Here is a 22,007-nt window from a genome sequence, read left to right on the forward strand (position 1 = left end):
GGGCTAAAAGTGCTATGTTTTGGATATTTCCAAAAAACGGGGTAAAAGTATTTTTTTTTTTACTTTTTTGATTCCTATCCTCCAGACAAACCAATAATCCATAAAAATTTGACGCAAAACTAACAAATTCGATAAAATTTTAATAAAGACAAAACCCAAAGCCCAGACTCTTTTAATCGAAAAAAAGTAGGCCTGATGGTCACTTTACAAAGATAAGCGAATGAGAACCTTTTCCTCAAGCCTGGAAGCAGAGATCTGGAGCATCTGCAAAGGATTGGAGATTATTATGGAAAGGAAACTGAATAATGTGTCAATCGAATCTAACTCACTCACGGCTGTCAATCTGATCAAGGAAGGAAACCCAAGCAACCATCTGCAAAGTGTGCTCATTAAGGAAGCCCACTACATCATGGTCAGGACCAACACCTTGATCGAGCACACTTACCAATCAGCCAATCAATGTGCAAACCATCTTGCAAGAATGGGAGTAGAACAGACAGATGAGCTTGTTTTTGTTGTGGACACATGCCCATTGCTATGAGAGAATTTGTTGTAAGAGATAGCCTAAATATCGGGCAAGTGCTAGATTAATAGTAGGTTCTTTGTTTAATCTATAGACCTAATGACTTTGTGTGTAACTCTTATATGGTACTCCCTCTCGTAAGCTATTTTGAATTTCCGTTTGACTGGAAAAAAAAAGAAAAAGATAAGCAATTTTGTTTAAAACAAATAAAGTACGTCACCCATGTACATCTCCAGCCCAGACCTTGAAGAGTATACTCTCAAAACCTGAGCATCTCCGGCCCCAACAACTGGGGCACCCCTAGGTGTGTCATGGCTTGATAGTTATCTTATGTTCTCCCATGGTTTTAGCTAGATGCACTCCCATGTTATTGGATCATGGGACATAAGACCAGGTGGTCCAGGTCATTGATAAGGCAAAAAAACCTGCGATCTCCATAGAGACTTTAATATTGGACTTTGGACATTGATAAAATTTCAAATAAATGCCACATTGCATCATTTAATTGGCACACTTTCTGATGCTATATGAAAGAGTAATAAATGTGGACTCAAAAGTAAAAAGGTATCTTTTTGAGTTGTTAATTACTTTCTTTTTCCGCACGTGGCTATTTCTTGAGTGGTGCGGAGTACTAGTTATTGCAGACCTAACATAATTGACGTAATGTCCCGATATAATTATAACTCTTATGCATGTAATTCTTGTACTGCTTCAGATTATATTGATCTTTGTACGCGAAATTCCAAAGAACTATAATAAAATTTTTTTTCAAATTTACCCTACAAAACAGCTCTACATATTTTCACTTTGATCTCGACTACTTTCTGGGTTGGCCTGGAGAGCATATTTTTGAGTGAAAAAGGGATCACTCCAGGGGCAGAGCCAGGATTTGGCCCCAGGGGTGGCACTCTAGTTACATGTTGTGCGGAAAAAAAAGATATGAGGAAGAAAATTAAGTAGAAAGTCATAAAATTAGGTTTTGTTGTGGATTTTTTTTGTGAAATACTCCCTTCATCCCAATTTGTTTGACAATTTTGTATAGGAGGTCCCAAATAGTGAAAAGTGACAAATAAATCAGGACAGAAGGAGTACAAGTTTACTCCAACTCTATTCAAATGAAAGACATGCATTACGACTAATTTTTCTCAATCCGAACCGACCATTCTCTAAATTGCAAATTTTACATTATATGTACAAAGTATTAGTTTTTTTTTTTTTTTTGCATCCTCGTAAATACCTAATCGAACCACATTAATCTATAGAAAAAATTAGGGGTGTTCAAGAAAACCGCCCGAACCGTAAAACCGGTCCGATCCGGACCGAACCGTCATATTTGGTCTAGTTCTGTGATTCTGCGGTCAGGTTATGGTTTCAAAAAAATAAGAACCGTTAATTTTGGTTCGGTTACTGGTTCTCAATTAAAGAACCGTGGTTAGAACCGGACCGGACCGTTTAAAACTAATATATATATATATATATATATATAATTATATAAAATAAATATATGTGTGTAATTTGGTAAGTTAATCTCTTTCTTGCTAAACTTACTTTATTTAGAGATGAAATCTCATTCGTTAGGAAAGTTTTTATTTTCTTTCTTCTTTTTCTATTCTAATAGATTACTTTCTTATTCTTTTAATTCTTTGCAACCTTATTTAACGGATTAGTCTTTATAATTTCAATCTCACGTCTCTCTTTCTCACACACCGGTGATAGGTTTGGATACTAATTGGATAGAATCGGAACCGGAGCCGAACCAAAACCGGACCGGTTTTGCGGTTTGGTTCTGGTTCGGTTCCACTCATGTATTGGTTAGGTTCTGGTTCTCAATTTCCTAGAACCGTTTGAAATGGTCCGGTTACTGGTTTTCTAGAGAACCAGACCAATCCGGACCGTGTACACCCCTAGAAAAAATTATGTGTTCGAAAGTGCGGGTGACACCTACCCCAACCCCCTATATGTGAGCACCATCACAAAATAAAATTAAATAGCTCCAACATTAACTGTTTTCTTCGTTAACAAACACCACAAAAATAACTAAATTGACAAGTTTCAAAAGTGCTAGAGGTAATGGGGAATCCCTCCTTTCACTTCAAGTGTAAAAAAAGGTGTACCCCGTAACTTATTCATACAAATATGAAAATTGACATATTCGTAAATTTATTTTATCTGTTCATTCACACACACCAATATTTGTAAAGAAACATACAGTAAAAATCGTAATAACTTGGGGGGAAAATTTAATGTTGAAATAGGTCATGTGCCTCTCCAATTAGTGAAAAATACCTTGTGACCTGTATGCAAAAATTTACAATGAGAGAAGGAGAGAGTGCTCTAATAGTTTCCCGAAAGGAAAAGAAAATTGACGCCTAGGGGAATCGAACTCGCGCGATCAAGGTCCAGGACATGGCACACACATCAGCCAACTCTGCCAAAGTGCTCTTTTGGCCAAGCTAATCATATTTAAACGGGGGTGGCACGTGCCACTCCCCCACCAAGTAGCTCCGCCCCTGGTTCCATCCGTCCCCAAGTAAGAAAAACCAACAAGTGGGGGCTGGAGAGGAATATAGTCAAAGTTTGAACATGTGATCATAATCCTCACGATGTGATTGTGGCCATGCAGCATATAGGAGTATGACAAAGTTTATGGGCTTTTTTGTTCTGTTAACAAAGTAAAGAAGCATAAGTTTTTCTTGGAATGGGATCCTTTCCGTTCCTTGATTTAGACTGAACAGAATAGTCAAAATCTAGACTATTCATTGTTGTAATTAATGATTCGAATTTGCTCAGATATTCTTACCGAAAAAAGTATCTGAGCAAAGCAATCATTTTGTGAAAAGGCCATTGGATATTGAACCATGCACCATCTTAGCTCTTGCGAGCATATGGAGTGTTCGGGATCAATGGCACCAAAGGCTAGCAAAGGTTGGTCTATCCTCGAGTCTATAAAATAATTAAATAAATAATTGTATTCTTAGTTTTGTGTTTTGTTTTTATTTAATTTTTTTGTATTTGTTAGTTTTACGTCAAAAATTTTGTGAATTGTTGGTTTGTCTCGGCGAGAGAAATTAGAAAAGTATAAAATTATTATATTTACCACCTTTTTTTCCAGAAATATCCAAAAGTTAACACTTTTAGCTAAGCGTTTTGGGCTAAAAGTGCTAAGTTTTGGATATTTCCAAAAAAAAGTGGTAAAAGTCAATTTTTTTTTTACTTTTTCGATTTCTATCGTCCAGACGAACGAATAATCCATAAAAATTTGATGCAAAACTAACAAATTCGATAAAATTTCAATAAAAACAAAACCCAATGCCCAGGCTCGATCTTTTTATCGAAAAAAAGTAGGCCTGATGATTTTACAAAGATAAGAGAATGAGAACCTTTTCCTCAAGCCTGGAAGCAGAGATCTGGAGCATCTACAAAGGATTGGAGATTATTCTGGAAAGGGAACTGAATAATGTGTCAATCGAATCTGACTCACTCACGGCTGTCAATCTGATCAAGGAAGGAAACCCAAGCAACCATCCGCAAAGTGTGCTCATTAAGGAAGCCCACTACATCATGGTCAGGACCAACACCTCGATCGAGCACACTTACCGATTAGCCAGTCAATGTGCAGACCATCTTGCAAGAATGGGAGTAGAACAGATAGATGAGCTTGTTTTTGTTGTGGACATGCCCATTGCTATGAGAGAATTTGTTGTAAAAGATAGCCTAAATATCAGGCAAGTGCTAGATTAATAGTAGGTTCTTTGTTTAATCCATAGGCCTAATGACTTTGTGTGTAACCCTTATGTGGTACTCCCTCTCGTAATCTATTTTGAATTCCGTTTGACCGAAAAAAGAAAAAAAAAAAAAGATAAGCGATTTTGTTTAGAACAAATAAAATACGTCGCATGCATGCTAGGTGCTATTTATTCAATTTATGTAAAATTTTCAAGATTCCTCAGTCAAAGTATAGGTTGTGATCATTACCTCTTTTTTTGTTATAGGTAATGAAAATTTATTAAAAATTCAACAAAAGGTACATCGATGATTGAACCAAAATCCAGGCGACAAAGTGGTTGTGAGTACCATTCATAAAGTGAATACAACGAGATCAAAGCAAAGTGATAAGGTTTTTCCACCTCCTAGATTAATTAGGTCATCAAATTAGGTTTTTCCACTTTCTAATCAATCGTGGGGACATATTTTCCACCTCCTAAATTAGGTCAGATTAGATTTCTTGAATGTATTTCAAGAGAGAGAGAGAGAGAGAGAGAGAGAGAGAGAGAGAGAGCAACGGCAGCTCTCAAGTTTTTCAAATTGGAATTCCTTAACCTAGCTCTCTCATTGCAATTCCTTCTACATCCAAATCTTCCTTTCTAATTAGAATTTTTTTCCTCCTTTTTTTTTTTCAGTACAAAAGAAAAAGGACTATCGATCGCTGTTTACATTTATAACAGTAGTGAATTCTACATCATATTGATTATTTTACGACTAACATCCTCCGAAAGGAAAGTTCACAAAATTTCTTTTCTTTTCCTTTCATATTAATTTGGCACGGAAGACTCGGACCAAGAACTAGGAAAATACATATTCGTATATCTTAAATCAATTCTGTTGCTGAAAATTTCATCCTACATAAAACAAATTGCCTCTCTATGACAATTTTATATGTTTTACATGGTTTATATATCAACTATCAATACATGCACATATGTTGAAATTTTTTACTTTCGAATACATAATTTCAAGCACATAGTACGTACATTTTGAGGGGGAAAAAACACATATTCTATATATAATACCTGCAAGAAATGGGCAGAGTAAATGAGATGGCAAGGCCAATGGGCTTTAGTTTAGTTGGCATCTTCTGATCCTTCCCATGTGAAAGGCCAGGATATTCGAGTCCCGTTATGGGCGTTTGGAATTCACGGCTATTGATAGCCTCTGAAACTCCTTTTGAAATAACATACTAACACCCCGCTCTAACCCCCGCTGATGTATACAAAATTGGGGGGACGGAAGGGGAATGACATGGCATGAGTAAAAAGTGGAGGATATACAAACTGTCCCACCACACAAGTAGCCATATACACGCGCAAGGGATCTTCCATTTGACCATTTTGAGGTTCTAAAGAATTTAATCCACCTTTCCCTTTTTCCTTTTTGTCATTTCAAGCTTTTGAGAGAGAGATGAGAGAAATGGATGTCGGGGAAAAGTACTATTCACTTAATTTGACGATGCCAAATTTTTTTACGTATATCATTGCTTCATTGTGTTAGCAAAACAAGTTTAAGGACCGATGGAGCTTGAATTCCTAAACCGGAGGGATGAAGAGTATCGATCTAAGTGAATTATTGTTGGTGCGTGCCCAAAAATTTGATGCGATACTTATTGGAGGAGTAGTACAGTTCAGGAAATCTAACACATGAAACTGTTCATGAATGGTCCAAATTCATGCGCTGAAATCCCTGGATCGATCCTAACACTTTTGACCCTTTATTAAAATTGTCAAGCCATTTTCTTATTTAGCCTTTCACCGTTTGTTTGTTTTTTTTATTCCTTGAATAGCAAAGAAAGTAATATTTCATTAGTAATGATAAAATATCACAAGATCGAGGAATGAAATAGATAAAGTTCGTCGAGCAGTACATGTGTCTGTTTCACCGATCGCACTCAAGACTCGGATTTAGAGTCATATAACAAGAGAGGCGGATGTTTAGAGAAAGAGAATCTTCGCGGTTTGAGTTTCATTTCTCAAAAGCAGAGATGAGGGTTTGCGGCCATGAGCTGTACACACTAGCTAGCTTACCACTAGTTTTTTTAGTGAATATGATCTCTCTCTCTCTCTCTCTCTCTCTCTCTCTCTCTCTCTCTCTCTCTACCCTTTTTATCGTGAAATTATCTAGTACCAGCATTGTTCCACGTTTCACAACAAATTAAGTATATGGGTCTCACAGTGTATGAGTTATACAACTATCGTTTAAAAGCTGAGCAATGCTACAAGAGCACTGAATAATCTCACTTCTTTGTGCACCTCAACGTGCATTTAACTCAGCTAAGCTCTGAGAAAAATTGTACATTGTTAGAAATTGTCACATGAATTTTTTTTTATTCCTGGAGTAATTTTTACTCGCTGAGCGACAGCCCTTTCACTCAGCACCAACGAAAAGAGGAGGCTTTGGGCTGGCTTGTGAAGGTTTCTAGCATGGAATAACACAATCCCAGGGGCTGGCTGGCTTTTGGGTTTTGACATTCGATACAGAGAGTGACTGAAATGGAAAACATGCAAATACACTAATGCCAATCTCTGTAAAAACAAAAACAAAAAAAAAAAATTATGGGGACCAGAATTTCTATGAAATATTCTGTTAATTATTTCAGTATTTTCTGGAATTGGGTGGGTATCTTCAAAGCAGGAATCTTCTGGACCCCCCACCCCAGTCAAAAAGATAGTCCTTGCTGACGTTCCCCATTTTTCCAAAGTCAAACCCTCCCCTCTCTCTCTCTCTCTCTCTCTCTCTCTCTCCATCCAGATTTAGATTGGTTTTTTTGTCTAGAATTGTCCGTACGGTAATGGTTTTCACTTTTCAATGGATTCTTAAGATTAACTTAAAGCACATTTCGATTGATTTGGGAGCTCGGAGTTAACGATTGGATAAACCTGTCTCTAATGGATTTATGAAATTTGATTCGGCTTTGATCATTTGCTATTTGCTGATTATATCGGGATTAAATTTACCTCATAAGATCGCGGAGCACAAGAGCGTCGCCCACGGTGGAGGCTCGAAGACAACTACCTCGAAACCCAAATAATGGTATATTATTACGGTAGTTGGGGATGTAAAATCTTGGAATACATAAGTTTTCACTGTGTATCAAATGAAACGTAAAATCTTGGAATACATATTGTGCTTTATGAAGCTGATGTTACTGTACATTTTTCTTCATTTTATACACAGGGAAAATTTATGTGAGCTGAGGATGAACCCAACGGCCCACTTAGAAAATCAGGTAAAATCTTTGTATCGTGCCTTTTTTTTTTTTTTTTTTGCGTTCGTTTCTTGATTTAGTCTTCGTGCTTTTTGCTTGTGTTTGTTTGGGCGATTCCACACGACAACCTCCGGTGCCCGAGGCACTTTCTGTTGTTAGTGAAAGTCAAACTCGTGAGCTCGAAAGAGTAGACTTTCAACTTACTGTTATGCTTCTACTCGACCAAATACTTATCTTGTTACCACGAGCAATTTACCGGCCGCTCCTGTTTTGTAGCACCTCTTCCCAGGCGCTTCATGTTTATCCGGAAATGCACCGCCGAGTCCCACCGCTTCGTTCAAGTCAAATTCTGTCCCCTCTTCCACTAATCAAATACTCCCTCCGTCCCGATTTATTTGTTCACTTTTTGACTTTTAAGTGTCTCAAAATATTTGTCCATTTAACTTCTAATTGAATCAATTTTCTATTTTTCCCCTTTCTTTAGTGGAATAAAGCTACTTTTTTGAAAAAGTTGAAGGTAAATATGGAAAGTTGAATCTTTTTAAGTGTAATCATTATGTTCCCTAAAAAAGTTGAATTTTCGAGGGTGGACAAACAAATTGGGAAAGAGGAAGTAGTATTTAGATCAATCATTAATAATTTTTTAGAACCCGATGAAATTGCCTAAAGCCTTAAAATCCTATGAAACTAAAGGCCCGTTTGGATGCGGGGAAAAAATTGGGGGTATTAGTTAATAACGGGGGATAAGATAGTAGAGAGTATTAGTTAATAAGGGATGACCCACATTGATGTGATGTTTATGGAGGGGGGATTAAATAGTAGGTTGTTTGGATGAGATACTAAAGAAGAGGGATTAAGCTGTCAAATGACACTTTTGCCTTTGTGCAGTCCCTAAATTAATTATGTATTACGTTTTATATGTAATTGCAAATTTAATTATTCTTTCACAATTTAAGTCGTAATATTTATTTCTACTAACAAATTAACGAATTTCATATTATTATTAAACATTTTTTTTATAAAATTTGGTTTTTAAAAAAAAATTAAGTGTTCCAAATTTCAATCCGTTTGAACCGGTGGAAAGATTTTAGTTTTCTGATCATTTTATCCTAAATGATCACAATTAAATTTTGATTCTAAGGCTCTCGTTGATTAACCCTAAGAAAGTCATAGAATCAAATATCTCTTAGGGCTAATCAATGAGAGTCATAGAGTCAAAATTTAATTATGACCGTTTAGGATAAAATGATTAGAAAACTAAGATCTTCGCACCGGTTTAAACGGATTGAAATTTGGAACACTTATTTTTCAACCTCTTTACGCCGTCTATATATTAAAAAATATAATTAAAAAATTAAGTACTCCAAATAAAGAGTCTTAGGATATTTTTGACTGGAAAGTATGATTTTGGGTAGAATGGAGAGTAAAAGTTGGTTGAATGGTGAATAGAGAAAGGGGATAACGAGGGGTATTTTCGTTCACAAAACACCCTCCACAGCCTGATTATTTGTAGGGACCCTAGGAGGAGCCCAAATATAATACCTGATAAACCGGAGAAGAGGGGAAAACGTGGAGCGGGTAAAAAATTATCAGGGAATTAATTTGGATACCAAACGGGGGGAAAAGGGATGGGGCCCTCCCATATACCCCTTCTTATTTTTCCCCACCCCTTTTGGCTCCATCCAAGCAAGCTCTAAGTGCACAATAAAATCCTATGAAAGTGAATAAAACCCTAAATTTTATTAAAGTGCCTAAAACACTAAAACCCCTATGAAACTAAGCGCACCCTAAGACCCTATGAAAATGCCTAAAACCCTAAACCCGATGAAATTACCTAAAACTTCAATTTTATATTCAACATGAGTCTTGTTTCATTGATCTCGTTGAGTAGGTTCTAAAAATACAAATTTTACGCAAAACGGTCATATATAGTAGAAGTTATGGCATTTTAAACTTTGTAAATACAAGGAAAAAAAAAAGTGGCGGATATCCTTGTTGGGAATTAATTCCCTGCGTTGGACTTCGTGGGAATTACATTCCAGTAATGTGGACCGGCCGGGAATTTACTGTGGTAATAATACATGGAGTGATAAAAAGATAAGGTGCATGAGTCTAATCACATTATTCTTTTGCCGAAAGCAAATAAATGTGCAAAGGTAAAAACAAAAACCTCATGCACGCATTATCTGATGAACAATTTGAACCTGATTTGTATCTATCCATCTATCCAAATCTTCCATTTTACTACATTATCTTGTGGAGTCAAAAGTTTACAGGTTCTTAATATTTTAACTACATAATACAACAAGCGGATGGTGGGATTGGATTCTTCGCAAGTGGACAATGGGGTTGGACCCATGATTAAGCGAGGTGCACGTAAGCTGGCCCGTACACTTGAGTTATAAAAGAAAAAATACTACGTGCCAGAACCGGTAGATAGAGTTACTAAAATTTGAGATTAAATTCTTACCGCCGAGTGGGTTTTCCACCACAGCCATTGTGGGCCCTACTGTACATTTAATGTTATAATCTAAATCATTCGTCTTGTAGGGCCCACTTAGTAGTATATTCACGTAAAAAATCTGTTTGATCAAGTTGAATTTCAATTCATAAAATGAACGATCTGATTCTGTCAAGTTAAACTTTCCATGACCATCCATTTTACAAATCAAAATTCTAATTTTGATCCATCTATTGATATCCGATCAAGTTGATTTGTTGCGTTAATATGCTACTCTGTGGATCCTACAAGATACTAAAATGGTTCAGATCACCAATAAATGCACGGTAGGACCCACAACGGCGGTGGTGGAAAACCCACCGTTTCCACTGCCAGTGGAAGTAATTTAATCTCCTACTTTCTCCATCCCAATTTGTTTGTCCAATTTCTAGTTTCCAACTTATTAAGAAAACCAAATCTTTTCCATTGATTTGGAATTTTACATGATCTAATCCATTGATTTTGAAATTGGACAGTCAATTTGAGACATGCATAAGTTAAAAAGGGGACAAACAAATCGGGACGGAGGGAGTAAAATTTTTGTGGCATTGACTTAGGCATATATGGTTCTTATCAAAATAAAAAAAAGATAGAGATGGCAATGAAAGAGTTGCAGGAGTACTCACCTGAGCACTGTGCAAAACCAACAACATCAACAAAACACACACACTCACTCAGAAAGAAGAAGGGAGAAGAACATGGTAGCAACATGAAAATATTCTAGTCAAAATGTGGGCCCCAAGAATTTGGATTGCCACGAATTTACAATGATTCCCTGTAAAAAAAATATAAAAAAGTAAAGGATCTTTGCCTCTTTGGGGGTGTTGAATGACGACATTATCCGATGTCTCCAGGCTGAAGCCTTGATATTTTAAGAGACAAAATGACTCACAACATACTGTATATGTATAAATGGCACGGGATAATGCCTAACCTCGCGGTCCAAGGGCATTGCATGTGTACAAAGTTCTTAAAACAACAGTCCGTGATTTTTTCCAAAATTATATTCAGAATTTTGTACATAAGCATAACTGCATTACTTCGGCTGGTCTCACGCTCTACCAACCTTTTTGGAAGCTCAAGTGCTCGGGTCAGTTTACGCGTACCTTCTCGCACTCTACTAGTGCCACACTACATTCTTCCTACTAGGTGATTACCCAATTTGTCTTTTGTATGAAGTCATCATGTAACTCATGTTACTACAAGATCAGGTCAACTTGGAGTATATCCCAGATGCACAAGACTCCAAACTCCAGCTAATTGGAATGGGCCTTAGGAATAAATTTCCCTGACCTAAAATTGGAAGAATTTCTTCCTCTCCTTTTATCGCTCCTTCCAATATAAATACCTGCATCTGCTCACCTTCTTCCTTCAGGTCCTCTCAAACCTTCTTCTCTCTTGAGTTCTTTTATTTCACAAGCTACTTTGGGAGATAAAATGGAGTCTTCTTCGGATTCCCTCCGGTACGTTCTCTCTCCTCGTTCAAGATAAACATACGAGTCTTTCTGACGCGTATTCAAATCGGAAAATAACTCACAAACAGAATTTTCGTACTAACATATATGGTACATGATTTTAGGCGCGGGCGTATTCTAGTAACTTTTGTGGACATTGCTAAATTTTAGTCTAAACTGGTGACTTTTGTAATCAGGAACAAGTGTGCTGCATGTTATAGACAGTTCAACAGAATGGAGCATCTGGTGGAACACATGAGGACATCGTACCACTCGGTTCACGAACCCACCTGTGGAGTTTGCGGCAAACATTCCCGATCATTCGAGTCCATGAGAGAGCATCTCATCGGTAACTCCCGTTAATCTCTCAAGACCTTTGCTGTTGTTCTTGGAATCTATCTTCATTGTGATGTTTCTCGTTTTTTCGTGTTCAGGGCCATTGCCAAAGGCAGAGTGTGAGAGGATATTCAAAGACCGGGGATGCGACATTTGCTTAGGCATCTTTGGCAGCCGAAATGCTCTTAGGAATCACCGGGAGTCTTGCCAACTCTCTCGCGGAAACGTATAAATACAAATTACAGCTTTCCTTCTATTCTGTTTTGAGTAGTGATGTGCATGCGAGCTGACAGTCCGTTCTAGCGTTGACTAGCCAGTGCTTGGTCAGTCAATGTCAAGTTGACTGTCAGCTCGTTGATCCTAATAAATGTCCTTAATGACGTCCTTTCAGGGTTTATTTCCTCGGATGGCTAACCTAGGCATTTCCAATGACATGAGGATCGAAAACAATCGATCAAAGGTGGTTGCACTCGCCTGCAAAATGGTCGGTGGTGGAAGCGATGGATCCTTTGATCTCTGTGCTAGGGTATGCCTCACCGACGAATATGAGAACATCATCTTTCAAACTTATGTCAAGCCTCTTCTTCCGGTCACCAACTATAGGTACAAAATAAGTTCCATACCTAACTAGTTAAATCCAATCGATCAAATACCAGACCGAGTACACAACAAGTGTGTGTGTTTTTTTTGTAGGTATGAGACAACGGGGATTCGACCGGAGTTCTTGAGAGATGCAATGCCAGTGAGGCAAGTGTCGAGGAAGATCCAGGATTTTTTGTGCAATGGTGAACCAATTTGGAAGATTCGGTCAAAAGGTGGAAGAGCTAGGATTCTTGTGGGTCATGGCTTGGACCATGATCTTAAATGTTTAGACCTGGAATATCCTGCAATCATAATCAGGTAATTTGTTCAATCCATCAACAATCCCATGTTTTGATCTTTGAAAAAAGCAGTTTGGCACCAAATGTGAATCTAACTCAAGAAAAATAGGGTTTTAAATCACGGTATTGGGAAAACGTAACGGTATTGGTGACACGGTCATATACCTGACCGTATCGGTCCGTAATAGCCGATACGCATGTAAATAATGATATCGGAGGTCCGAAATCCCGTTACTGAATGGCTGATTACGTAACGGCCTTTATTTATAACCCTGCTATGAGCCCATGTTCAACACTTATTAATTCCAACATTAATTGTTTGGCAGGGACACAGCAGAATATCCTCCACTGATGAAAACAAGCAAGCTCAGCAACTCCCTGAAGTACCTAACAAAAGCATACCTTGGGTAAATTACCCCTTTCAATCTTCATGCACTTTGCAGCCCTGTGCTTTACCCCGATTGTCAATTTCGTCCTTGCAGTTTTGAATCAAATTTAGTCACAACCCTCCAGCTTTTCGATCAGGTCGCGGTGTTACTGTTACCCATCCATCAATGGTATAGAAAACGGACGGAAACTCAGCGCTTGACTGTCACGTGACCCAGAAAAAATCGTAACTATGAGGGAATATAGTGAATAAGGATAAAATTTTGAAAGATTAAAAGTGTTGCCAAACTATATCATGATAACCACATGAATTTAACAGCCGCGAACTAACAAAAGATACAAGATTTTTCACTGTCATATAAACAAAAGTGGAATTAGGCGTAAAGTGCAGGGGCGATGAGCGCGATTTTCCCGGAATAAATTTAAGTATTTGAAAGCCTAATGGAAGTTTTTTTTTTTTTCGTAGGTATGATATCCAAAATGGAATTCAAGATCCATACGAAGACTGTGTTGCTACAATGAGGCTTTACATGAGAATGAGATCCCAAAATCACGAAGTGGAAGACTACCCACTTGCTACCGACCCGCAAAACAGGAACAATTTTGCACAGTGGAGGCAGGGTGAACTGGAGAGGATGAGCCCAGAGGAAATGCTGGAAATCTCGAGGTCTGATTACTACTGTTGGTGCTTGGACTCCAGGGGATGAAGAAGATCGATTTTCGTTCGAAAAAAAAGCCATAGATATCAGAGGGAACGAAAACTGCTGGAGCTAGCTAGTGAGCTTATAATAATATGATTCAAGAAAAAATAAAGAAAAAATGGGACTTTGTTCTGTTTCCATTTTATGATACATGTTTTACGTGTAGCAAATTCATGTAGCGTGTGGTGGCTATTAGTGTGTGAGACTTCGTAATGAATAATTTCACTTATCAGTGATGGTATTGAATAATTTCACTTATCGGTGAAGGTAATGAATAATTTCACTTATCGGTGAAGGTATTTGATGACCTTGTACGTGTTTTTCATCTTAGCATGTGTTCTTCAGCAACTTTTAATCGACTTGGATTGAGCCCAGAAAATAAAGAATCAAACATGCATGTCACAAACGCACCCAAACACACAGGAATAATAACGATTATACGTGGTTCAGCGATTTCCTACCTTCACGAGCAGCAGATTTCAACATATGGAGGAGATATAGATGGTTCAACTCACCGATCTCCAACGTATAAGAAGAAAACCCATCCAATATCCCTCTAGCTCTCTTACACTTCTGCTACAATTTGCATCTCTAGAAAGGTTGCAAAATCTTTAGGCAGAGGAAAATCCAAAATGAAACACATATCTACCAAATGTGGAGTCCGAAAGTCAAGGAAGATGGCTTGCGATGATCGCTTCGTAACTTGAAAATTATCTCCAGCATCCTTCAACTTGCTCCATATTTTCCATTTGCTGGAAAACTCGAACATTTTTCATGTTCGAAGTATACTAATCTAACTCGCTAAACTTATGCTTATGAAGTTGTTGCGTCGCAGAAGTTCTTTACTATAAGACTGCTGCGTAAAGCTCCTCCGTGTGAAAGATAACAGAAATGTCTTCTAGATGATAGTTGCGTCCATCACACTGGAAGTTCGATCATCAAGATTTTCGCAGAAGGGTCGCTGCAGCCCGTGACTAGTAGTGATATATATTACGGCATTTCTTCTTTTAACACACGAGTTTGATGACTTCTAAGTCCTACTCTTGTAAAAGGGTTCAGTTTCGATGATTTGGATGGTTGACGATTCGAAGATAGAATGGAGATCTTCATCTCATGTTGCGAAATCGACAGTCTATTAAACGTCAAATACTCCCCCTTTCCAAACTTCAAAATAGAAAATTTTGTGAATTTTATCTTTCATAAACATTGATCTTGATACAGGTATCTATTGTCACCAATTACATGTTACCAAAACCTTCCCTCCTTGGACTCAGTTCTTTGTTAAAATAAAACTCAGGCTTCTTGCTTGAGGTTGGGATTCCCATTTCCCATGGAGACTTTGAACTGTACTGTTGGGATTATTGGGAAGTCTTTTTTTTTTTGAACAGCAGACAATCTCATGCTCATATAGAACAAAAAACTGCCCGGAGACTACAAACGTCCAAATCCTGGAGCCCTCCGCTGGGTAACAAAACCACAACATTTGGATTATTGGGCAATCTGAAGACCTAATTAAAATTAATGGACCCTCGCACCAGTCTTTAGACATCTCATTTTAGATTATTGATCATATTTTTCCAAATAAGTTCTTTAGTTGATCTTGGCTTCAAGGATTTGGATATTTCCTTCTACTTTTGCAAGAAAAACATCTTGGGCCACTCGAACGATTTTTGAAAGTGTTTTTTTTAACCTATTTCAATTATTCTTGGACTTAAATGGAAGTATTCCCTGCTTAATCAAGCCCCCAAATCTCAAAAGGCCCAACTTGAAAACCCAATTTCTGACCCAAAAGTCTAATGTTGCGGCCCTCAGGTCCGACCTTTGTCCACAAGCTTCAAGAAGATCACATGATGCGGCCACAATTTGCCTGGTTGTGGCAACAAAAATCAAACTTTTTCAACCTTGCGACCGCGATGTTAAAGTTTGGCGGCAACGACGTCCAAACCTTGAAAACAAACAATTTCTACAGCTTCAGCATGGGCCGATTATGGAAGTTTTTTAAGAGCCTATTAACGAATTCTGGGTGGGAATTCAATAAATGGTAGAAGCTTCTACTTTGCCTATAAATAGTAGAGGAAACGTCTTGGATCAGCAACACAACAAGAAAACCAAGGAGAAATCCAAACCAAAAGCTCTCAACCCCACTCTTTATACTTAGCCTTTATCTTTTCTTTTGTTTGTTGTATTTTGTTTTTGGTTTGTTGTTTTTTGTATTTTCGGACCGGTAGTGTCCGATTTTTTGTACTATGTTTTTATTTAATAGTACTCCCTCCGTCCCTAAATAAGTGTCTGGCGCGCAAAATTAGACTTTACAAAACATGCATATTTTCTATTAAAAATTTTAATTTTTTTTCACAATCTAATAGAACTCATTGCTATCTATTGATTTGTGAAAAAAAATTAATTTTTTTAGCGAAACAAATGCATCTTTTTGAAGGCTTAGTTTTGCGCGCCGGACACTTATTTAGGGACGGAGGGAGTATATGGGATGGTCTTGTTCGTCAAAAAAGAACCCTACCTAAAAGTTAATCTAGAAAACCCAAAAATCCTAGCCCTAATCCCATTATTCATATTCCAAATCATCCAGATACTTGAAGCTTGAAGCTTTGATCAAGAGAAAGCTCTTCTTGCAGCGATATTGTGCTAAAGTCGCCAAGTTCGACGTTGATCAAGAAGTTCATTCTTCGCCAACTTACGATTTTTGGTAATGATTCTCCTCTTAATTTAGTCTCATCCATTAAGGTTAACATAACAACCAATCAACGTACAGTTTTCAAGACCACTAGTGTTTCATTAGTGGAGATTATCTTGGTTCGGGAACCAAATTATGGGATAAGGTTTTAGGCACCCCATCCTACCTAACCGAGGTGGTTAGTCTCTATCGTCATTCATGGGATTTTAGCATAATTTTTAAGATAGATTTCTTCAAATAGGGATATGGGGAAACATGTGTATAAAGGGGAAGCATCGACCAAGGTTTCTCACGGACGGCTCGGGTGCCCACACAGTCAAAATGGAAACATATTGGATTTGAAATACTTGCAAGAATGTCCAGTGTTGAGGAATGCTTTGGCTTCAAAAAAAAAAATTGTTGAGGAATGCTTAACATTACTATCATTGATAACGTGATTGATAGATCTGAATCAGCAGCACTAGCAATATCTAAAGTACAGAATATAATGCAGTACCCCTTTACTCAACATTCGATCTAGAAGGGAACTAGAAACACAACCATGCCATCTGAAAAGGGGGAACAGGGACTGGTAATGCCGATAAATGAGAAAATAACACAACTGATATCCCAAATTGTGAATCTCAATCATATACTAGAAGCGATTGTTGCAGTAAAATTACAGTACAAACGACAACTGTCACCAAGAGATGATCGAACTAATCCAAACATGTTTCTCTATACAACATAATAAGAATTTCTACAACATTTGCCTTTCTTTTTACAGCATTTATCAAGATACATAAATACAAGGAGTAAACAGATCACCTATGTGGAGGTCACAGAATTACGTAGATCTGAAAGTGCCAAGGGCATAAATACAAGGAGTACATAGATCACCTATGTGGAGGTCACACAATTACGTAGATCTGAAAGCGCAAAGGGCATAACCTGAGATGAGAGAGTTTGAGGCAAATGCCAGAAATGCCAGGTAGGATAATACCACAGATGCAGTCGCCATCTTTGGGAACTTGTCTTGGCCCCAGTTAGATAGCCAATCCTCAACTCTGGTGGCAGCTGATGATGATGCTGACATGAGAAAGTAAGTCAATATCTGCCATTTCAAACAACAAAGCCCTTGATTTTCACTCATACAAGCAGAACCAAATGGAAAACCAAGTGGTAGCTGTTAAATCACCAGTTCTCCACAAAACTTATAATGGGGCAACCAAGATATCAAGCTATCCAAGAATAGTCATGGGGTCCAACCCAATCCACAATATGAACCATTAAAGAAAAGACCTATTAAACCAATCATAAGATTACAAGATACAACAAATCCAAATTAACAAAGATCATGTCAACAAGGTGACACGCGTGTTAGATATAAATTATGTTAGATCCTACTTGGGAGTGATGGTGTTACATTTAGCTCATGGAAGTACCAGGGGTAGTTGTCTTTTTGGAAGTATATTAAATGGTGTGAATGGTATTAGTGGCCATAGAATTTAGTGAAGAAAGAAAGTGGGTGTTATTTCGTGAATAGTATAACATACACATTTGTAATCCATATGTAAGCTAAGCATTTGGAGAACGAATTTGGTATATGGGTGAGTGTAAGAGTTCCAGTTTTCTTCACCAATTATCTACCAAAAATTGCACAAATGATTGATAGTTGACTGAAACTTAGAGGTGGGTGATCCGGAAAGGGTCTTTGTTCTCTTTCTTCATCACTAATTGATCTAGCCAATATATCTCGTATGAGTTCTTGTCTTGCTCTCGCCACATTCTTGCTCCAGTATTTCGTGCCATTCTCTTGCTGCTTTTGTTCATCAGAGCTTATCACTCTTTTAGCCTGCCTTGTGGAGGCTAAGGCTGTAAGACCCTTTGAATACCTACCCCTATACTACTCATATGAGGGTGGTTTTGCTCTACTCATAGCTAACTGTTATAAAAGCTTTGCAGTCCTAAAGTGATTTCAATCAAAAGCAATGGCTTTCATTGGACAGTATTCATGGGAAGCTGGGAAGTTTCTCTGTCACATAACAGTACGTTTTGTAGCATGGTACTAATATGCAACAGTGAGTGGCATCTATTTTCTTTCCTCGTATAGACAACCTCTTGAAGCTTATGATGCATACCAAAGAATCCTCTTGCGGATAATTTGCCACCCACCTAAATTGAGTACTACAGTTTAGTTCTACATATAATGCTCATAACCTAGCAATGAAGCATGGCTACATTTAAACTCTGTTGTACTCTTAGTCGCTTACCCCTAACATACCGGGTCATGGTACTTCCAAATACGCAGCGGGTACCCAAAACAAGTACTTAAATTTCTCTCTATGACTTTTGTCGTACCCCAGAAGTAGCTCAATGTCTATCAAGCCGTTCAACACAAAGATTAAGCTAAGTTGATAAGACTTATAAATTTTCTCCGTGTAGCATAACTGTAGGATCAAAGGTTGGATCCTATGAGTTTGGTCCAAAGATTCTTTAGTACTATAATGGAATACAACATTGATTTGTACCTCAAGTTTGGCATTAAACTATTATTTGACGTTAGATCCTTAATTGCTCAAGTCATTCCTTTATTTGAAGTGTAATTATTGTGTATACATTACTCTAAATTGTAAAAATACGCTGCATTTTTTCAAGATTTTGCCATATCGGCGTACCCGTACCCGTACACATGCTTCTTAGAAACCCAGAAACACATGACTGATAATATGGTTGAGACTTGAGAGTGCTAAGTATCCGTGGTAGTCCTATAGATTTAGAAAACCCATAGAATTTCTTGATGGAATCTGATTATCAGCTTTAGAAAGCAACTGGTAGTCCTCTTTTCCTTTAGAAACACCAATATCAAACAGAGAACAAATTCAAAAGGTGAAAGCAGTGACTGTGAGTGTCTCTTTTTGCCAACTTTACACTTCCTCGCCACACCGCCCACCACCATGGGTCCACATTTCACAGACCAGCAAATAGAGTGGCTGGACTAGGGAATATCCATCATCACCCAAAGTGCGTGGTCCCACCATTCCAGTGGACCCAAATCGAAGTACTGTTGTAACTAAAGAGTCATAAAGACCAGAAACTGTCTAAAAAGTACCCAAATGGGAAAATTATCATGAGATTCAGCCTTGTTGATCTGGGGCAATAAATTTATATGTTGATCTGGGGCAGTAATAATATATGGAGAAATAGAACTTGCCTGATCCATGCCGAAATCAAAGTAATAGCGAAGCGGGTGCCGGAAAATGTACTCTCTGGTAGCCAAATGGTAAGCTAGATATGAAGCCTGGGCAAATGAATACACAAACCCTATTGCATTCACTGACAAGACGTACCTGCATCAATATCACCCAATTACCTTCTTTTTTTTTCCTGAACTCAGACCAAAATCATCAATAACTCCATAGAACATATATAGATTGATAAAGGGACTGACAACCAATTGTAGCCTATTGATACATGCTAGTGGTAAATGGCTTACACCCAATTGGTTTGGGTGGCCAGAACATCTAACATTCGAGCCGTGGCATCTACGTTCTTTCTAACATTACCCTCCAGCGAAGCCAGGCTGAAATCAACTAGTTCTTTAAGGGGCTGCTAGAAACAATTAGTCTCAGTGTCTAACACAGGATCTGCAGCGGGTCTAAGGTTCTCCCGGGGACTCCTAAGAAGTTTGGGAGGTCAAGAGATCTAAGATTTGAGTTGCGCAAACAATGTTCTTTCTGATCTTACCCTCCGGCGAAGCCAGGTTGGCAGGCTATGGTCAACTACTATGTGGCGGGATGCCTAGAAATAGGGCTTATAAACGAACCAAACCACTCGAGTTTGCTTGTTAAAAAGGTTGTTTGAGATGGGTTTATGACATTTAAAGAACCAATCTTGAATAACTTTTGGAAGCTCGCTAAACTTCCAAACCAAGCTCACTGCTCGGCAAGTTTGGCTTATAATGCTTAAAACTTTCAATCTAGTCAAGATCAGTCTGTGATCTCTCAATTAAAGCTCCTTTGAGATTGGTTTTTAACTTTAAAAAAACCGATCTTGAATAATTTTTGGAAGCTTAACCAAGCTCACTGTTCAGCTCGTTCGGCTTATAATGCTTCAAGACAGTCTCTGATCGGCTCAATTAAAGCTCGTTTAAGATCGGCTCGCCTCCTAAATAAGAAAGGAACTGATTGGGTAAGTACCTGAACTCCTTGTACCGGAAGAAGGAATCAACAGCCCACCCTTTATTCTTGTCCGAAGCCATAACCGCAAGCGAAACCAAACAGAAAAACAACCCACAAACCCTAAGCCCCAACCCAACCTTCCTCACCGTCTCCTCCCTCATCCCTCTCCTCAAACCCGACGTCCCCGCCCTCGGTCGCCGCCCTCCGCCGCCTCCTACTTCCACCGCAGCTCCTCCGTATACCCTACGTCCCCCTCCGTCTGCCGATCCCGGATCCACCTTCCTCACGGCCTCCGTCTCTCCCCGCGCAAACCGGAACACCATCGGCTCCGGCGACGGGGACCTCGCCGGCGAGTACGCCGGCGAGTCTCCCGGAGGTGAATCCGGTCTCCTTGTTTTTTCTTGCTCCGGGGAGGATCTCGCCGGCGGTGAAACTGGCTTTCGTGATTTTTCTTGTTCTGGGGAGGATGCATGGGACAGGGAGCTGTGGTGACTTAGATCGGAGGAGAGGGAGGATTCGGCAGCCGGCGAGTGTGGGGCCGGGAAGGAGGGGTCCGGTGAAGGAGGGAAGGATCGGGTGGGGGTTGAGTTGGTAGAGTCGTGGTCGTGGGACGTTCCCTGGATTTTTTCCATTGGGTTTTTGGAATTAGGAGGGGTTTTACAGTCAATGATGATGAGATTTGGAGCATTTGGAGGGAAAGAGTAGAGAAAAAGAAGGGGTGGTAAAATTTATATTGTGGTGAAAAGGATGGTTTTGGCAGTTACTTGTTTGGTTCCTGCACATCCATATGCAGGGGAATATAAATAAATAAATAAACCTGATTGGATGTGTGGAGATATACTATTCAATAGGTGGACGTAGACTTCTACCGATCACTCCCCGATCATTCATATCTCTCACATATGTGTAGGGCCGACTTTACGATTAAATGTGTGAGGCCGACTCCGCAATTAAATGTGTGAGACAGACACATATGTGAAAGATAAGTGATCCGGGATTCTTTTCAATAAAACTATGGGTACGCTATTTGATGTACAACAAATGTATACCGCATTTTGTGGTACCAACTTCAGAGTATCACACAAATGATCGCAACCGCTTTATGCTTTGTTTGGATTACTTTCTGGAAAAAAAATTCTCAACTCAAAAAACATTCATTACCCCTACTTCCAATCATTACTCATTCCATTCTCATTTCTTTTTTTATCTCTCTCTAATCATTATTTCTATTTTTGTTCAATCATTACTCTTATTTCTCTCTCCACTCATAACCCTGCAAAATTTCTCAAAAACTCATTCAAACACAGCAATATTTGTTTAAAACACTTTTTTACTTTTTTTTTAAGGATTGCTATAAAAATTCAGGTTGGTCAAATATCGATAAAGGTTTGATC

The 22,007-nt window shown here is 38.5% G+C and overlaps 2 protein-coding genes across 2 annotated transcripts; one reads left to right on the forward strand and one right to left on the reverse strand.

Annotated features, from left to right (window-relative positions):
* The first annotated feature begins 11,380 nt into the window (after window positions 1–11,380).
* Window positions 11,381–14,068, forward strand: LOC131304847 (RNA exonuclease 4-like). Its single transcript, XM_058332282.1, has 7 exons — window positions 11,381–11,465; window positions 11,654–11,805; window positions 11,891–12,018; window positions 12,184–12,395; window positions 12,486–12,692; window positions 13,000–13,080; window positions 13,527–14,068. The coding sequence occupies exons 1-7, from the start codon at window positions 11,440–11,442 to the stop codon at window positions 13,765–13,767; spliced, it is 1,047 nt and encodes a 348-aa protein (XP_058188265.1). The 5' UTR covers window positions 11,381–11,439; the 3' UTR covers window positions 13,768–14,068.
* Window positions 14,069–17,058: 2,990 nt separating this feature from the next.
* LOC131304848 (CASP-like protein 4A3) lies at window positions 17,059–21,641 on the reverse strand. Its single transcript, XM_058332284.1, has 3 exons — window positions 20,632–21,641; window positions 19,647–19,782; window positions 17,059–17,546 (listed from the first exon to the last, which is right to left on the reverse strand). The coding sequence occupies exons 1-3, from the start codon at window positions 21,243–21,245 to the stop codon at window positions 17,352–17,354; spliced, it is 945 nt and encodes a 314-aa protein (XP_058188267.1). The 5' UTR covers window positions 21,246–21,641; the 3' UTR covers window positions 17,059–17,351.
* Between the last annotated feature and the right edge of the window lie 366 nt (window positions 21,642–22,007).

Source organism: Rhododendron vialii, chromosome 10a, assembly GCF_030253575.1.
Source record: "Rhododendron vialii isolate Sample 1 chromosome 10a, ASM3025357v1".
Taxonomy (NCBI): Eukaryota; Viridiplantae; Streptophyta; class Magnoliopsida; order Ericales; family Ericaceae; genus Rhododendron; species Rhododendron vialii.

What these genes read in the sequence shown, in the direction of transcription:
- LOC131304848 (XM_058332284.1), bottom strand. Translation starts at nt 21,245, where the DNA reads ATGGAAAAAATCCAGGGAACGTCCCACGACCACGACTCTACCAACTCA. An exon ending in TTCCGGTACAAGGAGTTCAG is followed by an intron (nt 19,783 to 20,631) that starts GTACTTACCCAA and finishes ATATTGATGCAG; the next exon opens with GTACGTCTTGTCAGTGAATG. An exon ending in TTGATTTCGGCATGGATCAG is followed by an intron (nt 17,547 to 19,646) that starts GCAAGTTCTATT and finishes TTGAAATGGCAG; the next exon opens with ATATTGACTTACTTTCTCAT.
- LOC131304847 (XM_058332282.1), top strand. Translation starts at nt 11,440, where the DNA reads ATGGAGTCTTCTTCGGATTCCCTCCG. An exon ending in GCCAACTCTCTCGCGGAAAC is followed by an intron (nt 12,019 to 12,183) that starts GTATAAATACAA and finishes ACGTCCTTTCAG; the next exon opens with GGTTTATTTCCTCGGATGGC. An exon ending in TATCCTGCAATCATAATCAG is followed by an intron (nt 12,693 to 12,999) that starts GTAATTTGTTCA and finishes ATTGTTTGGCAG; the next exon opens with GGACACAGCAGAATATCCTC.